This window comes from Bemisia tabaci, chromosome 3 (assembly GCF_918797505.1).
Source record: "Bemisia tabaci chromosome 3, PGI_BMITA_v3".
Taxonomy (NCBI): Eukaryota; Metazoa; Arthropoda; class Insecta; order Hemiptera; family Aleyrodidae; genus Bemisia; species Bemisia tabaci.
The window spans coordinates 21998989-22020284 of NC_092795.1; the positions used below are offsets into that span (position 1 = coordinate 21998989).

At 40.2% G+C, this 21296-nt stretch overlaps 1 protein-coding gene across 4 annotated transcripts in view; it reads left to right on the plus strand.

The window, feature by feature from the left end:
• The window catches only part of LOC109029926 (bone morphogenetic protein 1), a 112164-nt gene that overhangs the window by 25176 nt on the left and 65692 nt on the right, over positions 1 to 21296 (plus strand). For all 4 annotated transcript variants that reach the window (XR_002008667.2, XM_019040630.2, XM_019040631.2 and 1 more), the window contains exon 3: positions 8913 to 9008. Coding sequence is in view for 3 of the 4 variants with exons in the window: in XM_019040630.2 (XP_018896175.2) it covers positions 8921 to 9008 (88 nt within the window). In the remaining variant the exon portion in view is untranslated. The remainder of the gene's footprint in view (positions 1 to 8912; positions 9009 to 21296) is intronic.

A 21296-nucleotide genomic window follows, 5' to 3' on the forward strand; every position in this document is an offset into this window, starting at 1 on the left:
ATCGATGATGAAACTGCAGAATCGCGTACCTCAGTTTGCGGCATCGGAGACTTCCTGTAATACTATATTTTCTACATAGAAAACTGCTAAACGCAGTGTCTTGAAAACTTCAGTGATTATTTTTCTCTACGTGAAGAATGTTCCTTGAAAATTTCAAGCTATGATGCTGGTAAGATCTCATTTTTGAAAATAAAATAGGAGCGGGGATTTTGAAACACCGCAACCAAGATATCACTGGGAAAAAAAGTAGCTTGGATCTAGAGTCCATACTCTTGAAAACAATGACATGAAAAGATACTCTTGATTCAATATCTGCTTTTTGCTTGAATCAAAAGGAAATCCGCTTAAACTAAGAGACTTCTTGCAGTTTCATCGTCAAAATATACTTACTTCAGAGTGAAGTGCACTGCAGATTGCTCTCCGAAGTTTCTTATCTTATATAGTGTTGTATCACATGATTAGTTAAGTTGAGTTACCAATAGAAATAATTTATATTGATAATATTTATGATATGATATTATTTATGAACAAATTATTACAAGCTTTATTGAAAATTGAGAAAGGCAGGAGCACAAATAGACTAACTAATGAACTGAGTCTTTTTCTAAAAGTTTAAGTTGTCATGGAGGTGCAACAGTGTATTTTAGTAGTTGCTTGGTAAGTAAGAAAGTTAAGATACAGGTCTAAAAATGTGTCTTAAAAAAGAATTAGGTATCTAATTGAAAAAAATAATCTAGTGTCAACGCGGCCGAAGATGGGAGAGACGTAATCGGGCCTCGTTTTTTAACTTTTCTGTCGAATTTGAGCGACATCTCAATGACAGCATAGAGCAGAGTATTTCAAGCACACGCGCTCGCCATAGCGCCTTCAATTTTGCAGATGCTGCACGGACATCCATCAAGTACGAATAGTTGTATCTCTGCGCCGTCACCAAAGCGCGTCTTCTCCTTCCCTCTGTTTTCATTTTGTGTTTGTTTCCGATTGTCTTATTTGTAGTGTTGCTTCGAGGGCTACGTGAGCGACGTACCTTAAAATAGAAGAAATGTCATTGCCTCGTTTTTTAACTTCCGAAGAAAAACACATCTTCAAAAGTCTCTCATGAACCCTAAAGGGCGCACGTCTGAAAATGGACCACTGGACAAGGTACGAATTTCAGCATTCTGATACATGTTTCTTAACAAAAATTGCACGTAAAATACGATGCTTTCAACGAAAATTACCGAAATAAACTCCTTACGAAGATATTTAATGATTCTTGATGCGTGATCTCAAACCACCTGCTCATGAAAAGTCAATGCTCTACGTAATTCACATCGCGCGCTAAACGTTATCATGACAGTATCTGCGATTTAAAAATCCAGTAACCTCAATTTTGACGCTTTGGCTTAGCTATAGCAAATTGCTTATAGTTTGAACAACACGTTATGGGAAATGAACATTGCTCGATTGGAAAGCTTGCTGAAACCGTTGTAATGCACGATTTGACTCACGTAGAGCTTTGAGTTTCTTGTGAGCGGACAGTTCAAATTCCTCGTAACCAATGTTAAATACAAACGTTAATATCTTCGATAGGACTTATTTTCAGTAATATTCATTGCGCTAATCGTGTTTTACATGGAATTCTGGTTAAGAAACATAGATCAGATCGCTTAAATTTGTACCTTGTCTAGTGGTCCATTGTGTGTGACATCTGACAACGACGACGTTCCTCTCGGAGATTTTCTAGGATTATGTTGTGATGGTACTCCGTATTCTTGAAGTAGTAAACTTATTTGAGTAGTTAGCAGAGATTTAGCCGAAATTGGTGGTCTGCTCGGCAACGATGGGGGGTTGAAACGGACCATGAAACCACCGCCACGGAGCGCCGTGCAGCATCCGAATCCTGCGTCCGCAGTTACCTATCTCCGGAACGACCATTGCTTGTCAGAATAGGTGTATGAGTGCAGATGACACGTCCCGCTTTCTCCCCTCTATTCGCACTTCATTCTTTGCAGCTTTCAGCTGAGTCGTTAGAGATGTCCCGACTCCCGTCTCCCCGTTTTTATGTTTACCTACTTTTTTCTTGTCGATATTGTACGTCTTTGCTTCGCGAGAGAGACTGCCACTTTGAGAAGAGTTACTACGATTTCTTTTAGTTTGTGTTATGCATGAATGAGGAGAAAATTACTGTCTTTCAACGCTGGAAAAAAAACACATTGGATCTAGAGTCCAGACTCTTGAAAACATTGACAAGAAAAAGGACTCATGATTCAATCGGATTTAAGCTTAAATCAAAAGGAAATCCGCTCAAATTAAGAGGCTTGGTTCTTGATTTAAGCTTAAATCTGATTGAATCAAGAGTATTTTTTCTTGTCGATGCTTTTAAGAGTCTGGACTCTAGATCCAATGTGTTATTTTCCAGTGATGGAATTGAATGTAGGTACCTAATCTTGGTCTGAGAAATCATGAAACTGGTAAATAATATCGTCAACGTCTGGTCAAAGTATCACAAGCGCCATGCTACGTTTAAAAACTTCCACCGCCATTTTATTTTTTACAGAGAAATTGTTTAACGAAGCTGTCTGAGAATTTCACTAAATTTTCTTTGAGCTGCCGATAGAATTCAATATAATTTTCAAACAGATTCGACCAATAATTTCTCTGCAAAAAAATAAAATGGCGGCGGAAATTTTTAAACGTTGCATGGCGCTTGTGATACTTTGGTCGGTAGGTGACTATTTGTTTCCGGCAAAAATCGGTCTTGAGTCAATTCGAAATGTGACTAATCCAACCTAACTGGTCAAATTGACCCTGGTAAAAATTGGCAGTAGAATCTGTGTTCCAAAATTCCATAGACCTACAGCCGGTTGTAAGATTTCCAATAGCTTCCATAGCCGGCTACACAATTTCTTATAGCCTTTTATAGCCGATGGCGATTAAGCAACAGCCAGGTGATAAAGTGTATGCTAAACGTTACTAATTACGGATGCTAGGACTTGGTGAGTTTTTGGAATACTGCTCTCTTTTTGGGCCGTAGTATCTTGATTTATTTTGCGAGGAAAGCTCCGTACTTTTGATGGATGCCTGTCATTACTAATATATTTGAGCGCCTTCAGTTTCGTATGATACTGTGCAATACCTCTGGTGTGAAATAGTTGCTTCAAGCGCCGTGGCTCGCTGCGGTGCGGCGCGGCAGGCGGGCAGCCAACGCGATACGCGCATCGGCGCCTACAAACCTAACAGGGATACTTCACGCATTGCGCAATGCGTGAAGTATCCCTGTTAGGTTCGTAGGCGCCAGTGCGCCGCCGCTCCGCTTTGTGTTATGCTCTAATATTTAATCTCGTGGAGTCGGCGTTTTTCAACTCATGATTTTGAAATGTTTGCACACTCTGTAGGGATTATTCTCATTTTAATTGATGAAAAAAAATATGTAGTGAAGGAAAATATAATGTGTGTTTTGTAAATATTAAGGTGGTTACGTATCAAACTTAATGATTTCCAAAGCACACGAATTTCTACACAATTTCTCATAGCCTTTTATAACTGATGGCGGAAAAGCAACAGCCAGGCGATAAAGTGTAAAGCCCGGCGATAGGAACTATAGCCCGGCTGCATAATTTTTTATCGCTTCGTATAGCCCGGCCGTATGATTTTCTTCGCATTCTACAGCCAGCTATATGATTTTCTGTAGCCTTCTTTAGCCGGCTATAAGAATTCCTATGGTATTTTGAAACGCAGCTCTTATCGCCAATTTTTACCATGGGAAATTTCACCGATCAAAATCCAAATATTCATTAAAACAAATCAGATATGAACAAGCAACTCTTGTCAAATCGCGATTCAACTGGAGTCCGGCTTTTGACGGTGACAAATGTATCTCATTGCGGTTGGAAAAAGCAAAACTTCCGAGAGTAAGTAATTAGCACTCAACGAGCTTTCATTGAGCCTGTTCATTTAAAAACCACTTCCCAATAGTGATTTTTTTGTTGGTTAAAGAAAATCTTTATGATTCTCGAGTGATTTTAATTACTTTTTCACACTTCATTACTGACTCCAACTATCCTTTCTGTAAAAGACGTAGATCCAAAAACCAGCTAAAATAGTGCTTTGGAGCGAGTTTGGCCTGTCGCACCCCGCACCCTCCTTTAAATTGAATGTTGGGCTAGTTTTATACGGTTGACCTCTGACCTAAACTCGCATTGAATTTTGCGTAAAGAGAGGCAAAGCAGTCTCTGTTGAACTCTCCGTTGAACAGTCTCTTTATGGTACTGTATAATGGATGATGAAGTGAAAAAACCTGGATTTTTGACGGGGCGGGTTGAAGGGGGACCGAGGTGTACCTATCTAATCTCATTTAATTTCAAGCATTGACAAGGGGTTGTTTGCCTGATAAGTTCTCTATTTTCGACAGCATGTCCAATAAATCACTTTTTATCAGATTCTTAGGGCCCAATAGCGTGGCGTGCTTTGCGCTTTATCGATTGATCTGTCATTTAAACCCATGGAAAAGGATCTATTCACAGTGTGTTCGCAACGAACACCTTAATATTCGATTCTTTGCCATAGCTTCAAATGGGGAAGTATCGATAATAAATCATTCACGCAGCTAAATTGCAGGCAAGTGCCCCTCGAGCTTATTGCCCTTGAGGGTTAAATCGGACAGTTTTCGTAGAATTGCCCATATGCTTCTCACGCCGACCCTCGACCGCACTACAGTTTAGTGCAACGCATGAAGTATTCCTACAGTCTTGTAGCCGCTAACGTTAACATGCGCCGCTAACGCTAGCATGGTGGTGAAGGCACCGCACCGTGGGTGAAAATTCACGCAGGCGAATGAAACAGAGTGGAAGGGCATACAATCAGCAGCTGATCATTTTTACGGGAGTCGGTGGCGGTTAAAAATAAAAAAAAACGGTCGAAAAATTGATGGATAAAATTTTGCCGTTTTATTATAATTGGAAGATGAAAACAGAAACTTCAATAAAAAACCGACGACATTCATGCATGTGTGCATGTGTTACGTGCATTCATTTAACGAGCTTCACAAGGTATGCTTGTTGAATAACTTTTGTTAGAGTGAGGACGTACCCAAGAAGGTCCGGGACTCGATGGAAGCTGACCCTACCTCTTCCAAAGGCTGGTGGCCCCTCCCAGAAAAGTTGTGATCGCGTGTATAGTCGTTCAATACCCTCAGACCTCTGTGAGGGGTAAAAAGGTCATTGCCGCCCCTCCCCCAGAAAAATGAGTTCTACTTTTGTGTATAATGACGTCAAAATTTAAAATTATTAATAGAAAGCCACATGATATCTTGACCGCCCTCCTTTGACTTGCTCCGTGAGATGTTCCCGTTTGGACATGACTAGAGTCCCTTTACACTGAGAGTCAAGACAATGTGAATCCATTTCTGATTGGTTCTCGTATTTTAGACCCTCACAGTGTCACAAACGGGAATAAAGATTACATTTTCACCGATTGCAAAGATTTTAATCTGGAATGGACCATAGGGAATTACGGATTCGGCAAGGAACAAACGGAATGAGAGATGGAACGGAGAGAGGAATTTGAGACTGGGCCGATCAAAGATTACAAAAAACGTTCAATTTGTGTAATCTTTAATCCCGTTTGTGACTCCATGAGGGGTGTTGTCTTGACTCTCAGGGACTCTAGACATGACTTACTTGGCGCCGTATGTGGGTGGTTGTTGATGCCGATCCTCCACGAGAAGCGCCACTTGTTTGATGCCTCCCTCGCTTTTAGTTTCAGCGAGCTCCTATAGATGGCGCGAGCTGCGCGTTGGCGCTCTCATTGATAACCCAGCATCCCGCTCCTCGCCCGGCAGCGGAATGAATTAGGTGCTCAGTGAGTCACTGAGTTTATTGATCTTGGCGTTTGGATACAGAGGCGGACTGGCTCCGAAAAGCAGCCCGGGAACTTGTCGTCTAAGTTTGACAGTCCGACTAGCCCCGGGTATCCGAAAGGGGGAGGGCACCTATCTATCAGAATCTCTCGAAATTTTCTCTAGAAGTTAGCAATTCAGGACAGTTACTGGGTTTGAATACGAAAATTTGAGTTACACCAACGCGCGCTTTTTATAGGATCTAAATCAATTAGAACTCCCTATCCCACAGAATCTCCCGAACTTTTCGCCAGAAGTAAGAAATTCAGGACATTTTCTGGGTCTACAAAAGTTTGAGTTACACTTACTCTGCGCGCTTTTCACTGAGTTTGAATAAATTAGAACCACACGGGCTTTCATCGGTGGAACCACACATTTCCTCTAAGAGTGGTCGTTGAGCCAATCACGTGATAGGCACTATAATATCGAGAGGAGTAGCTCTCAAGGGGGGTTGAGAGTTTTCCGACAGGAAAATGTTGAAATATTGACCTACATTCCGACTTTTTTAAAGCAATTTAAGCTCCAACTTTATTCTCGAGTCCTTTGTATATGTTCCCTAGTTCTCCTATGAATGTTATATTTATTTTGTCTCCTCGGAAATTCCCTTCGAAATTTGACCAGTCGTGTCCCTGCAAGAGGCAGAAGGATAAATCACCGGGTACAGGGCAGGACTATGGAGGACTATCCTGACCAAGAAAATGATCAAGGGTTTATCATTTTTACTGATTTAAAACCTATTTGAAAATAAATCTTTATTCCAAAAAGTTATGACATATTTTTGACTAGTTTAAGCCAGCTATTAAAATTTTGTCCATGTCAATAGGGCAGGATGATACTGAACTGACATTAAATTACTAATGTGATTGGTCAGTCGTGCCATTTCATCACACTGTCGTTCCTTTGTCGCGGTCGATGATCGAGAAGCTAGGGCATTTAATTCGGCGATCCACAACGAATCAATCATCCGACTACTATTGTAGTAACTGTAACTGTAAAACTTTGGTCACTTCAATCAAAGTTTGGTTCATCTCACTCGACTTAACACATAAGTTTCCTGGACTAAAAACTTCGGTGTCATATGAGTCGAAGTGTTTTTTCTATCTGAGATGCAATCTTTACCGAAGTGCTTAAAGTGGGCTCACAACCTTTTTACCTGCATAGATAAATACTACTTTAACCCTCAAATGCCCAAGCCGAGTTAAATTGACCCAAGGCTTACTGAAAACAAGTCAGTAGCGAGGCGTGAAATGATCAACTATCGATATTTCCCCATTTGAAGCTAAGGTAAAAGATCGATTATTAAGATGTCTATTGCGAACACCCTGCCAATCGATCCTTTACCTTAGTTTCAAGTGGCAGATTAATCGATTTATCGCAAATCACGCCACATCACTGAAAAAGTGCCCCGTGGGTTGCATCGGGCCGGTACAAACACAAATTTCAGATATAGGTCTATGAATAGATCGTATAACAGACATCGAATCGAGAAAGAAGAAGAAAATAGAGTGTGAAAGAAATTTTTGGAAAACTATACCTAGATATACCAAGCCAGGTCTAATTGACCCGACCATTTCTTCGGAGGGAGTTATGGGCTCGGTATGTAAGAAAGTTAAGATACAGGTCTAAAAATATGTCTTAAAAAAGAAATAGATATAATTGAAAAAAATAATCTAGTGTCACCCCGGCCGAAGACGGGAGAGACGTAATCGGGCCTCGTTTTAGCGGCTCTGGTGCTTGCACTAGAGCTGCTATTCCGGACGGTCCCAGCTGGGGAGTATCAACGGACCATGTTACATTGGAGAGACCGAGTGTTGGTTGATGGGAATCGGCGCCATTTTCTGTTGTTTAGGGGGACTGATTTTATTTTAATTGATATCTTTTTCCTGTGAGCGAATGCTATGTTGTGTAGTATATTTTTGGAATCATGGTGATACTGTCAATAATTCAAAACGGGTCTGTGCTTTAATCTCGCACTGGAAAAAATGTACTTTACGTTTAAAATTTGAAAATTCAAATCTATAAGTTTTCGCGCTTTTTTCGAAGAATGCCGTGGTTGGAGCTTCCTAGTCATACTACTCGACATCAGCTGATAGCAAACAAAGGTTACCAAGGAAACCGTAAACGCGTAACAACTACCTACCGTCGCCAGAGCCGCTTTCCGACGCGAATGCGTTGGAGCTTCCTGCTTGTTTTAACTTTTCTGTCGAATTTGAGTGACATCTCAATGACAGCGTAGAGCGGAGTATTGAAAGCTCACACGCTCGCCATAGCGCCTTCAATTTTGCAGATGCTGCACGGACATCCATCAAGTACGAATAGTTGTATCTCTGCGCCGTCACCAACGCGCGTCTTCTCCTTCGCTTCGCTCTGTTTTCATTTCGTGTTTGTTTCCGTTTGTATTATTTGTAGTGTTGCTTCGAGGGCTACGGGAGCAACGTACCCTAAAATAGAAGAGACGTCATTGCCTCGTTTTTTAACTTTTGAAGAAAAACAAATCTTCAAAAGTCTCTCATGAACCCCAAAGGGCGCACGTCTGAAAATTGGCAATTTGATGAGAGTCGTGTCGTGCCTGGGAATTTTTTGACGATGATCCCCAGAAATCCCAAGCCGGGTCAAATTGACCCGACTATCTCTACGGAGGTGGGGGGGGGGGGGTTACACATGGCGGATGACAAGGGGAATGAGAGCGCCATTATACTTTCAAAAAGGTGAAAATTTAAAAAAAAAATGTATTTCTTCCCTCGAAAAAACAGATAAGAATACAGAAAATACTTCAAAATCTATCAAGATTTTTGTACTTTAAATACAGGTCCATTTGACCGGGCATGGGATTTCTTTAAGAACTATATAAACAGTGTTGAGCCAAGTCCCAGGAGCAATTTCATGGTATAGTTTTGTGTTACGCTTTTTTGTGTCTTTATGAACACGTGCAAAGCAAACAATCTGTTTATTGTAAAAAGGCTATCAAGATTTCAAATCATTCCGTACGCCTTTTAGGAATAAATCTCTCTAATAATTGTATGTTTCTTTTCAGGATACAGTATGGCCCAAGACAACCGGTGCTCCTCGGGAAGAAGTCTGGCCGTGCTGTTGTCGTTATGTTTTTTCCAATTCCAGTCTGCCTTTTCTGGTGAGTAGTTATTTTATTCATTTTTATTTATTCAGGATTGCCACAGTGAGGGAATGCCGGGAAATGTCAGGGAATAATTGTTATTTTACCTCTATCCGCTCTCTAGAATGGACTTAACGTCTAGAACAACAAATTTCGCCTGGAAACTATTTCAAAGTATGTCTTTTCGGCCGTATGGCACATCCTCAATTGTCTGGGAATTCTAGTCAAATTCGTCAAGGAAATGTCAGGGAATCTCATTTTCTAAATTTTGCGGCAACCCTGTTTATTCTATTTATAGCATGAAACCTATAATATGTAATTTCCTTCCTTCGTATTTCAAGGTTTCGCCACTTTTACAAAAATTCGTGTCGCACACCGTTACACTTTTTCACACCTAAACTATACCCAATGATTTTTTTGACGAGGATAAATAGACATCGTTTATCAGAAGTAAGTATACTTACACCATATGCACGAGCCTTTTTATAAAAGCGCCCTTATGTACAAACATCATTCACAGTAGAAACGTCTCTAATTAATGACAGATTTAAAGTCAGCCAAAAACACGTCGTTCCTTTTGATGAACGTCACTCTCTCGACGCCATGTCAGCTAATGAATTTCCGTCGTTGCCATATTTATTTGATATTCAGTATACGACAGAGGCAGTTGACAATCCTAGTTTTGAGTGGTTTGTTGTCGCTAAAGGTGTATTTATCCTTACCCCAGAGCCAAAATAGTTGTATCTCGCACAGTTTAGTGCCACAATGTTCCATTTAACCGCACAACCTTTAAAGTTTGTGAATCAAACAGATAGACATCATGGAGTGCGTTAACTTAAGGCAGTTTCAGTCAATTTAATATAAAATGACGGGCAAAATTATCAGCACTATTTTTATATTACGACAATGACGGTATCAACTTGACACCAACATGATATCTTGAGGTCTCAAGACCCAATAAGATTTTGGCTAATTGATGGCCAAAGTGAGAACCACGTATCTCCATTGTGGTTTTTCAACATCTCCGGTCTTTTAAAAGAGGAACAAGCTAACTTTACGCCACTGAAATTTATACCGAATATTCTGCCAACAGAAAGGAAAAATCAAGGAAGTTTTCAAGTAATTACGTCGACTAGTTTTCTAAAAGAAAAATGAAGTATAGGTAATACCTGGAAGTTGTCGTAAATGGAGATTCGTGGTTTCGCACTTTGGTCATCGATATTAATGCAATTTTGTTATCAATACGTTTCTTAGAATGTATTGATATCGTGTCGGAGGAAAACTAATTGGTGCCAAGCCACCAAGGAGTTGAAATACGTGTATCAAGCTATTTAGTGTCCGAGCGCAACACTAACGTAAATCGATGACATTTCCGTAATTTGCACCATTTTACAACACTGCCATGGTGCCGAATGACTCGGCGAAATTTACAGGATTACACGAAAGTGTCACTATTGCAAGGGCAACGTAGAAAACTCTAGAGAACTACCAACCGCAGCCATACTTCGTGCTTAAGAAAGTCAGAGCGCCTGCAATTTTTTTGTATGCAACCCGGACATCCCAAGAACACGAATAGTTGCATCCTTAAACTTAGCCATTCTAACAGCCAGAGCGCTGTCAATTATTACGTTTGTGATAGCAAAACGTGTCATTTATTGCATTCGTACATCGTCACAGCACGAAGATATGACGATTTGTGTATTTAATCAACAACAAGAAACTAAGAAACAAGTAAATAAGTTATGAATGCATAAATAAAAAGGAGATTTGCGGCAATTATTCGCCTTACTTTATAAGCAATCTTACACTTAACCTACCTGCTTCTGAATCTTCTTATTTAATTTACTTAGGAATATGTAAAAATTGTATCCTATCTATCATTTATGATATCTTCCGTATTTGTGCATCGTTGCCAAATAGTGCAATTTGCTGGACCTTTATCGGCAAAAACGAGCGGATCAGGATCTATCGATGTTCGTAGGATGGCAAGTTTTCTTGGATTTGAAAATTATAAGACATTGAAATATTTAGAACCTATAAGTCCGACTACCTGACGCACGTTTATGTTGCCTACACAACTCGACAAAAAAAGTGTGAGGGTTTATCTCCTTAAATTGTGGTACTACCCCAATTTGTTGAATGACACGGATATCACCAATTAATTTTGCCGCATTTGCTGCAAAATTACCGCAACACTTGGGTCAGTAACCTAAATTTATCAGGGTTTTACCAAAGTTAATTGGAAGTATCCAAGTTGGGACTTAACCCCTACCTCTTTTTTCCGTGGAAAAATTAAAGGCAGTCTGGCATTTTTAACGCCTTATAAGGAGCGAATATGTCGAAGCTAGAAAAACATTTTTTGGGGGGCAACAAAAGGGGTGGGCCAATAGAAACCTCCGTTCTACTTGTTTAATTCGTGACTCATGTTTGTTTTTTCCTACTGCACACATAAAACAAGTCCGGGATGGGGCAAAACATCACACCATTGCATTTTAGTGAAAAGAAAGAGCCAAGAGCCTGAGGAAGAGCCGGAAAATTCAATCTACGCACGGTAAATTGGGAGTGATGCCTCGTTCCTTGCCTTTCGAGCAAGGGTCTGGACGTTACTTTCCAAGAATCGAGCATAATGTTGCCAACTCTGGAAAAGAATCCGCCGGAACGAACGTGGATCATGATGAAAAATCCGCCAGAAAATCGGAAAATCAGCAACGCTGAACTGCCGAATGCGTGACAGCTCGCCTCGCGTTGCACGGTGACAACGACATCGTCGCCAGCAAATTTACAGGAAATCCTGGATATTCAAATGCTTTCCCGTCGCCAGACGATAGACATCACGAGTTTCCAATTTGATCTGGCATAAACGCGAAGCCGGGAAATTAGGTTACGCTGTGAAGAGATCTCGAGGCTGCAGCAGGGAATTCAGAATACGCACAGTCAGCTAATTGATGAGTACTTGTTGTTTTGAAAATGGCTGCGTTGTTCTCGCTCCTTGCTTCAGAGCCAAATGTAATGCCGTCCTCGGAGTCACATGCATTCAAAATGATCATCACTCTAAGCCCTCGGACTCCCCGAATCTTTATTTTTCGTCGCAGGTTGTTGCACCTGGCTGATTCCCATTATTTTCCAGCAAGCAGCAGATTACCCCCTCCAAACGGGTTCCTCTGTCTTCGTACTTCGTAATCTTGCAAAATAGTCAATTTTACAAGCTAAGGATTTTTAATTGAAAACCTATAATAATTTGGAATGTTAACTTCACACTATAGTTTTTATCATTGCATTTTCGTAGCGCCAAAAAGAAGAAGAAAAAACCCAACCTGATTTATTCTAAACGTTAAAAATCGCTTACCTGTCAACCGCAGTATACATACCAAAGATGTAATATATACATTCTCTTCAGTCAGGGGATGGTCCAGGTGTATGCCGTGAAACCACATTCTGTAGACACTTTCCCTGATAGAGGTTGACCTGCGTAGCGGTCAGAGGGAGACTCCCATTTCGAAATGACGTTAATCACACCAGGCTAAAGTCGCAAAACGGCGCAGTAGAAAAGTAAATCCATGCGCAATTTTTTGGAGTTTTCATTTTGAAAGTGGATGACGCACAAAGTAATGTGTTGTCTAGAAACATGACTGCCTATGATGCGCCACGCACCTTGTCCTAGAAGTGTAACAAACCCTAACGCGCCTTCATTTCGTCCCCATGCAACACAGCTATCAGTGGCAAGGCGTGAGTGATCGATTGACGATGTTTTCCCATTTGGAGCTGTGGTGAAGAGTCGATTATTGAGGTTTTCGTTGCGAACATCCTGTTGATCGATCCTTCTTCGTATGTTTAAGTGACAGATCAATCGATATATCGGAAAGAACTCCACGCCACTGAAAGATGTCCATCGATGAGTGATATATGTAGTTTCGTCCATATTTCAGGTCCGTACATCCTCATCCCAATCATGATAAGCGATCGATAAGCCATCGCTTATCTTCGATAAGCGATGGCGATACATTTAGAAAAGTCATCAGAGGATTAGTTAAAAAAAAACTAAAATGTCAGTCTCCTGTTTAGTCATTCTAGAATTTGACCCCGAACTTTATCCGTCAGAATTTAAAAGTCAAATGTATTGTCCTGATTCACTGCACAATTGTCGCACGTAACGTGTGTTTGAAAGTTTTGAAAGATGAACTTGTTCTAATCACCCTAGGAACTGACTTTCATTTTTTCCCGAATGACAATCTAATGGTTGAAATTGATAATTGGACTAAATTTTGAAATTAGACACTACAATTTTCAGCCCAGCTCTAAAAACACTCGTGTGCACAGGGAAACTAACATTACATGCATCGTTTCTAAATTAAGCCAGATATTGTAGTTCCAAATTGCAAAATGCAGTCCAATTAATCGAAGTAGTACGTGGGGCAACGGATCTGGAAGTTCAACTTCTGTTAAAGCAAGGCGGACAAAGAATGGTGGTCGCATGTCGATTTTGGCTGCTATCTTGAAGATTTGTGATGTCAAGAGGGTACGGGTTTTACCGTGTAATCCGAGGCCAAACCGACCCCCCCTCCCCCTTCCCGGGTCTCGGTCGACCCATGTACACGATTCCTTGTAAAGTCAAGAGGATACAAAAAGCGACCACCATTCTTTATCCGCCTTGCTCATAAGGTCTGTGCATGATGAAACGCTTCCCTCTGTTTCCATAGGCCAAAACACACGATTAGCCTGAGCTTAAGTTTAGCGTCAGTCTGGCATTTTTTCAACGATTGAATTTCTAAAATTTGATCTTTTCAATTGACTTTTGTATACTTAATTAGATAAAGAGTGAGAAGACGAGCGGAATGTATATAATTCGGAATGTTGATTGTTGATCTGCGCACCGAACACCAGACTCATCAAACTTACGTCAAACTGAAGCTCTCAAAGGGAAAGTACGGACCTGCCGCCTCCGATTGGGCTGATTTATTTTACAGACTATATTCCCCGTCATCGACCCAATTTCTTCCGTTTTTCCGAATGCGCAACAGGAAGGGCGTAAAAGTTTTCCAGAAGTTGCGTTTTTGGCGGATGATTTTGTCGTGTGGAACGTGGCTCCACCCGACCAGTCTCTTGTACCGCTTTATTGCCGCGTGACTTTCTCCGTCAGCTGGAGCCCTACTCTGCCGTGCTAGGAAGAACGCCGTCTGAACCTTTGAGAGTTGCCAAATTTCCTTTGATAAAACATGTATTTTTAACAATATTCACGAATACTTTTCCTTGAAATTTCCAGATATCTTAAATTAATTTGCGTTTAAAATAGTGTGAAAATTTTGGAAAGAATTTTTGCAATTTTTCCTGTAAATCCGGTTTTTATCGGAGGAAACTTAGCTACGTCTAAAGGCTCATACAGTGTTCTTCCTTACGGCAGTACTGCACAAGTGCACAGGCAACGACTTTTTATTATCTAAGGTCCGGGGTTAGCGCCCCGGCCGTGATGAGCGGCTAGTTTTACGAATCATCTCCATCAATGTATCACCGGAATCACACGCTGAATGTGGGAGCTGAATGTGGCTTGGATGCGGAAGTCATTGGTCCGATGCCTGAATTTTGCGCGCAACATTTAGCAACGAGGCTCAGCAACAATCGGATAATGTCGAATTCCTCTGAACTATTCGAATAGATTTGATATACATCTGGATGAAAATACCTCGAATTTGCGAAATTTCAACCGTTGAGCGATGACTGTTGACTTCTATATTCAGCTGCTAAATCCAGCGTGTGATTCCGGCTAAATAATGTCTTTACCTTTAACAAATCCGATATCTGCCTGAAAAAATTAGAATATCCAGAATATATATGTTGGTCAAACGGTTTGATCGACATCGACTTTTCCCTACAGAATCGCCCTCCATCTTTATACCTCGATACGGTGGTACCCCTCCTGCAGACGCTCTTTCCACAAGACCGGTGGAGATTTGCCAAGGTTCATCCAACAAGTTGGTGCAGAGCGTCAGCTTTTTTGTTGCTTAAGTCTCAAGTGGTCCATCGATTTTTCGTCGCTCTCAAGTTTTTTCGTCCCTAGCTGGTAGGTCCGGCTAGAGCACCTTTATAGAGAGAGTATGGCCACTTCGGTTACATTTGCTCAGCCATCTTAGGCTGAATGGAGCCTTCCACGGCTGAAAAATGGCGGACGCTGTTAGTAAATGTAAGTACCAAATGACTCAAAATGTAGTTTCATTTGATTATGGCAACGATAACTTTACTCATAAATGCATTATTACGACGTATTTACATAGTATTATGGCTAACCGTGGTAAAAATTGGCAGTAGAATGTGTGTTCCAAAATACTATAGACCTAAAGCCGGCTGTAAGATTTCCAATAGCTCCTGTAGCCGGCTGTACAATTTCTTATAGCCTTTTATAGCCGATGGAGATTAAGCAACAGCCAGACGATAAAGTTTATGCTAAACGTTACTAAATACGGATACTAGGACTTGCATCAGACGCCGTGGCACGCTGCGGCGCGGCGGGCGGGCAGGGAGCTCGAAACGCGCATTGGCGCCTACAAACCTAACAGGGATACTTCACGCATTGCGCAATGCGTGAAGTATCCCTGTTAGGTTTGTAGGCGCCAGCGCGTCACCGCTCCGCTTTGTGTTTGGCTCTAGTATTTAATCTCGCGGAGTCAGCGTTATTCAACTCATGATTTTGAAATGTTTGCACATCCATTATTATTCTCATTTGAATTGATGAAAAAAAAATATATATTAAAGGAAAATATACTATGTGTTTTGTAAATATTAAGGTGGTTCCGTATCAAACTTAATGATTTCCAAAGAACACGAATTTCTACATAATTTCTTATAGCCTTTTATAATCGATGGCGATAAAGTGTAAAGCCCGGCGATAGGAACTATAGCCCGACTGCATAATTTTTTATCGCTTCGTACCTATAGCCCGGCCGTATGATTTTCCCCGCATTCTACAGCTAGCTATATGACTTTCAATATCCTTCTTTAGTCGGCTATAAGAACTCCTATGGTATTTTGAAACGCAGCTCCTATCGCCAATTTTTACCGGAGAATCGTTTGCTCGTTTCGAGAAAAGTCATTTTTGATGTAGTAAGGTTGGCAGCAAGTGCGGTTCTTGATAATCATCAAAAGTTGGCAATGACACCCCCCTCCCAACCTCAAAAACCAAAAGAAAACGCCGCCATTTTTGGGCCCTAATCTCCTCCATAGGGCCCAGTGGCCATTCTCTCCCTATCAAGATACTCTAGTCGCTAGGTCCGTCTAGAGTCCCTTTATAGAGAAAGTCGAGACAACGCAGCTTATGGATGTCACAAATTTGAATAAAGATTACACAAATTTGACGTTTTTTGTAATCTTTGATCAACCCATTCCCGAATTCCTGTCTCCTTTCCGTACCCCCATTTCCCGGTCCATCCCAGTTTTATAATCTTTGCCATCAGTGAAAATGTAATCTTTACCCCCGTTATTTTGACACTGTGAAGGCCTAAAATACGGGAACCACCAGAAATGGATCCGCATTGTCTTTACTCTCAGTACAAAGGGACTCTAGGTCCAGCTAGGCTCGAGACAGAGGATTCGAAAAGCGGAAGAGGAATCGAGTCGGGGGGGGGGGGGGGGGGCTCCGATGGATGGTGTACGGGGGACGTTGATGAGAGGTGAGAGCGATGGACGGGGGCGGGGGCGGGGGTCGGGATGAGGGGGGCGCATCTCGACGCCTGCTCCTGCGTTCCGGCCGCTTACCTTTGCGAGTTCGTCCTCGATGAGGCCTCAGTCGAGTCGTGAACCATGGTGGCCGCTATCGCTATTTGTTGTATTCTCGTGCTCCTCGTTGTCTTCATCGCGCTCATCATCGTAGTCGGTTGAAATCCTAACTTTATACCATATCCATCTTTAGATATTTTTTTTACTCTTTACCAACTATTCTACTCGATTATTACCACCTGGGCTTCAATCCCGCATTTGAATCATTTTTGCAGCATGCCTCCGCTTCCGTCCCACGTGAACCCATTCCCACATTTAGACGTATTTCTGTCAAACGGAACTATGTGCATTGAGACATGAACCCTGAGACCCATAAGAATATGTGCATAACAGGGCTCAGGTCATAATGCACATAATTCCGTTTGGTAGAAATACGTCCATTTCTCCAACACCTCTCGTCGCGGATAGTACCTAGACTTAATTACCGCAGGAAATATTGATAAATAAATTTAAAACCTTTTCCCATACTCAAATATCACTTGGAACTTCTTGTGATCATTCCACTCAAAGTTTTATGCACCGTCTATCAATTGATTTCTGAGAGTTAACCTCTCACATCCTTCCAGAGCCATAATCTCCAAAAGTATATTTTGGGTGGCATTCCCTTTTTGTGACATTCATTTATATTCCCATGTGTACCACCAGTGACTGCTCATACCGAATCGTGCCCCACTAGAGGACCATTCTACTGGAATTGTTTACAACATATCTTCTCTCTCATTTCAATCTCTCATTCGAATGTCATTCGTATCTTTTAGAAGCGTGCAGTTTTCGTGCTCTGATTCTCCATAATTAATTGCGCGGTTACTGCAGTCTTCTATTTTAATATTAGATTGTTCAACTACTTTCAGCGTCTATGAGACTATAGAGCGCTTACTTTTTTGCATTTTAGATCTAGACGGAATTTTTTTAATCGTGACCTCTGCCTTACGTAATCACTTTTTAGTTGAAGAAAACTCGGAAAATTGTGTAATCAGGTCCACCATAAAAAATAGTGGTGTAACCGTAATAGATCTCATAGTGGTTCATGACATCTGTGCATTTAATATTAATTCCAATCATAATTTCTGATAAATTTTCATTGGCCTTTTTATGGCTCTATGACTTGCTGAAAAAATGAACGTAAATTTTTAATATTCCCTCATGCGAAAGAAGGAATAGGGAAAGAAAATGCGGTGGCTAGCGTGGCAAGAGATCAATTAATCTCAAACTCAAGAGTTATTATTAATGTTTATGTCAGGTAGCTCATCCGGTGCATATTTGTAGTTACGCTTGTGAAGGGTTTGACAGAGACTTTTTCCATAAATTATCTCTTGTTTCAGGAATTAAATTTGTCAATTTCCTTTAGTAAAATCTGCCATCTGGTGAACTCGGGTAAAAAAATGTATCAAAACGTAGTTGTCGTTTAAAACTGTAAACTTATTCTACAGTAACATTAAGGGTACGCGGACCTGTAACGTTTTAGCCCAGAAATGTTGGCGAATTTTTCGAAACGCTGGAAAAAGAGGTAGAGGAAAATGCCAAGAATCAAGCTGTAATATATCTATGTCTCGCTTGTTGAGTTGAAACTTTTCATTCCTTTCCTCTTACATGTTGAAACAGATTTGAAATTCCGGCGGTCACTTTTCAGCGGTCACTCTTAACTCGATCCCGCGCTTTTGCGCTTTTCCCTCTCCTGTCTCCTTTTTTCCGTGTCGGCGTCGTTTCAAGACTTTGAACTCCCGTTGAAACCCCCCCCCCCTCCCCCAATGCCAAGACTTTTCTCCCTTTTGAAAACTATCGAAATGTGTCCACTCTGTTTATTGGGAGAGGAAGGAGGAGACAGAATTGGAATTAACGAAGTAGAAAGTTTGAATTTTCATCCAATTTCTACCGGCCTCTAAACTAAAGTTTTATATTTATAATAAGGGGAAAGTTAGATAAAATAGAATCAGTTAGTGTTACTTTTCTGTATTTTTATTTGTTATCAAAAAATTGTACTTACTTAATCGTATTCCGGAGGAGGCTGTAAATGTTGGCCAAACAGAGAGTTGAGCTACTGACCGTGATATTTTCACATTCGGTAGGAAGTTTCTTAAGATGCCTCTATATTTTAAACATTTTGTCAAGAAATTCAATAGCCCACGAACTTAAGATGCTTCTATTTTTTAAACATTTTGTTGAGAAATTCAGGAATCTAGGAACTGTTAAGCCACGTAATGATTTTCCAAATTTTTGAATTTGTCGAATTCAAACTTAAGGTGGTCATCAATCTATTTAATTAGTTTTACTTAAGGTTAGATACTTCGAGAACATTTCTTCTATCCTTAACGCGAGTTCATTATCGACCAGCTCTAAGGTCTTCCAAAGTCAAAAGTTTTATCATTTGGTCAGCAAGAATTTCAATTAGAGGAGAGAGGGTTGTACGTATAAGAGTATTATAGAAATGGAATGCACCCCTAAGTGACCTGACCTAACTTTTCGGGCGAAATGTAGCTTAGGATGCTCCGTATCTCCAAATCCCCTTTCAAAAACCCCAATCCTTACGTTTCATAGGTACATTATTCATGTATTCTTTTGATTCCTTTTAATTCTGTGTCCTGCTCCGAATTCAGATCAGCCCACCGGTGAAAGCTTAAAAGTTCAGCCCATCAACCGACTATCAAATTACACCGTCATAAAAACAAGTGCGAACAGTTAACATGAAATGACTTATGTGCCCAAGAAGAACACTTGAGAAACTATGTTTCAGTGAAGTTTTCTTTTTTAAAAAAAAGTTCCAGTAGATCACAAGTTAACTTTTTCATTCGAACCGTGAAAGACCCATGTCTGACATGATGACATGAACATAGGAATGTTCTTTTTTCCTTCTCTTGCTACTTTTAATCATCTGATGGATTTGTAAGAATAATCTCGTGCTGTTCGTTTCAACATGTTACGAAGTTCGGTGTAATTGTTATCGAACCCTCAAGAAACAGGAAGTGTGGAACAACTATTACCGCGTCTGGTCAAAAGGTAATTAAATTAATACTTTTAATTAGGTGGATACAGAAATTGAATTTAGTGCTCTTGGAGGTTTGTCGCTTGCAAATTCGTAGGGATTTGTGGTACATCAAAATCATAAGAAATGAAAATTGTCTGCAATTATTAGCCGAGAAATTGTTTGATCGTGACACCTTTTAGAATTTGAGAACTTTGTATCTTGGATTTTAGAAATTTACACCACTTTCATTTTGGTGAATTTACCAACAAAAAATTGTGATTTTATGGCGATTTCAAATTTTTCTTCCGGGGCTTATAGAATGTGATATTCAATCTGACAATGAGTTCGAACAATCATCTTATCTTAAATATTTTATGTATTTTCTCTACTGAAGTTATTGGCGTCAGTCTGCATTCTTATTTTCAGTTTTATGTAAAGGTGTTCGTAGAATTACTTCCAAAAATAAATGAACAATAAATTTACAATAAATGTAGCACGTGTATGCTCAACTTGTTCTTCGTCAACGGAAAAACTTTGATTTATTGTTATGAAGATACAATAAAAGTTTTTGAGATCAAAGATGAAGATTGCACGCAAATTAAATCGACATACCTATTTGTATTGCCTATTGCCAAGATGTGGTACCTAAAACTCTGGGCATAGCACATACTTTTTCTTTGAAGCGTGAGAAGTTCTAATATAACTTGTATTTTAAAAAAATGAAATAAGGAAACAATAAATACATAAATAAAAAAGAAACTGTTCAGTGACTCTTTCGTGAGAGATTCAATTTCTACAGACATTTTGAAACTTCTCAGCGGAATCAAACGAATGTTGCTTCTAACCGCCCACATATACCCTTTATGTGCTTTTCTTCAGATCGGAAGCTCAGAGTAACTTTCGAACCCCGTCCCTATGAGTTTCTCGGGAAACATTTGTGTTGCAGGCTTTCATGACTGACTTTTGAGTCAGATCCAGCATCGTTTTTCCAAGATGTCAGATTCAGTGCAAGCTTGCGCGGAGCAATTGTAGCTGCCAAACCGTGTCAGTTTCAGGTGGTTTTGGGCGATCCCTTTGTCCCTTATCAGTTAATAAGTAAAATTGTATATGAAACGATCGATTTCATTGGTTTGCTAATGATGAAATATTGCTGATATTTTGAAATACCTAATAATGATACAGATTGTTACACCGATCAATTACCTATTGAATTAAAAAAGGTTAAGCTTTGCTTTTTGGAGCTTTGTCGTGTTATCAGTCCTAAACACCTAAAATTACACGATACATTTAGATAAACCTACCCCCATTAATTGCGAAACCAACCCTCTTATTCGCCCATGTATATAGCGAAAATCTAATTCTGAATATGTATTATACAAGTTTTTATTAGAAGGTTAGTTAAATTTTGAAGTTTAAGAGTTCAATCAGCGTACATCAAGGATGTGTTAAATGGAAAAAAGCTTTGGGGATACAGTAAGTCTAGCATCTAGTGAAAAAATTACCCTGGTAAAAATTGGCGATAGAAGCTGCGTTTCAAAATACCGTAGGAATTCTTATAGCCGACTGAAGAAGGCGATAGA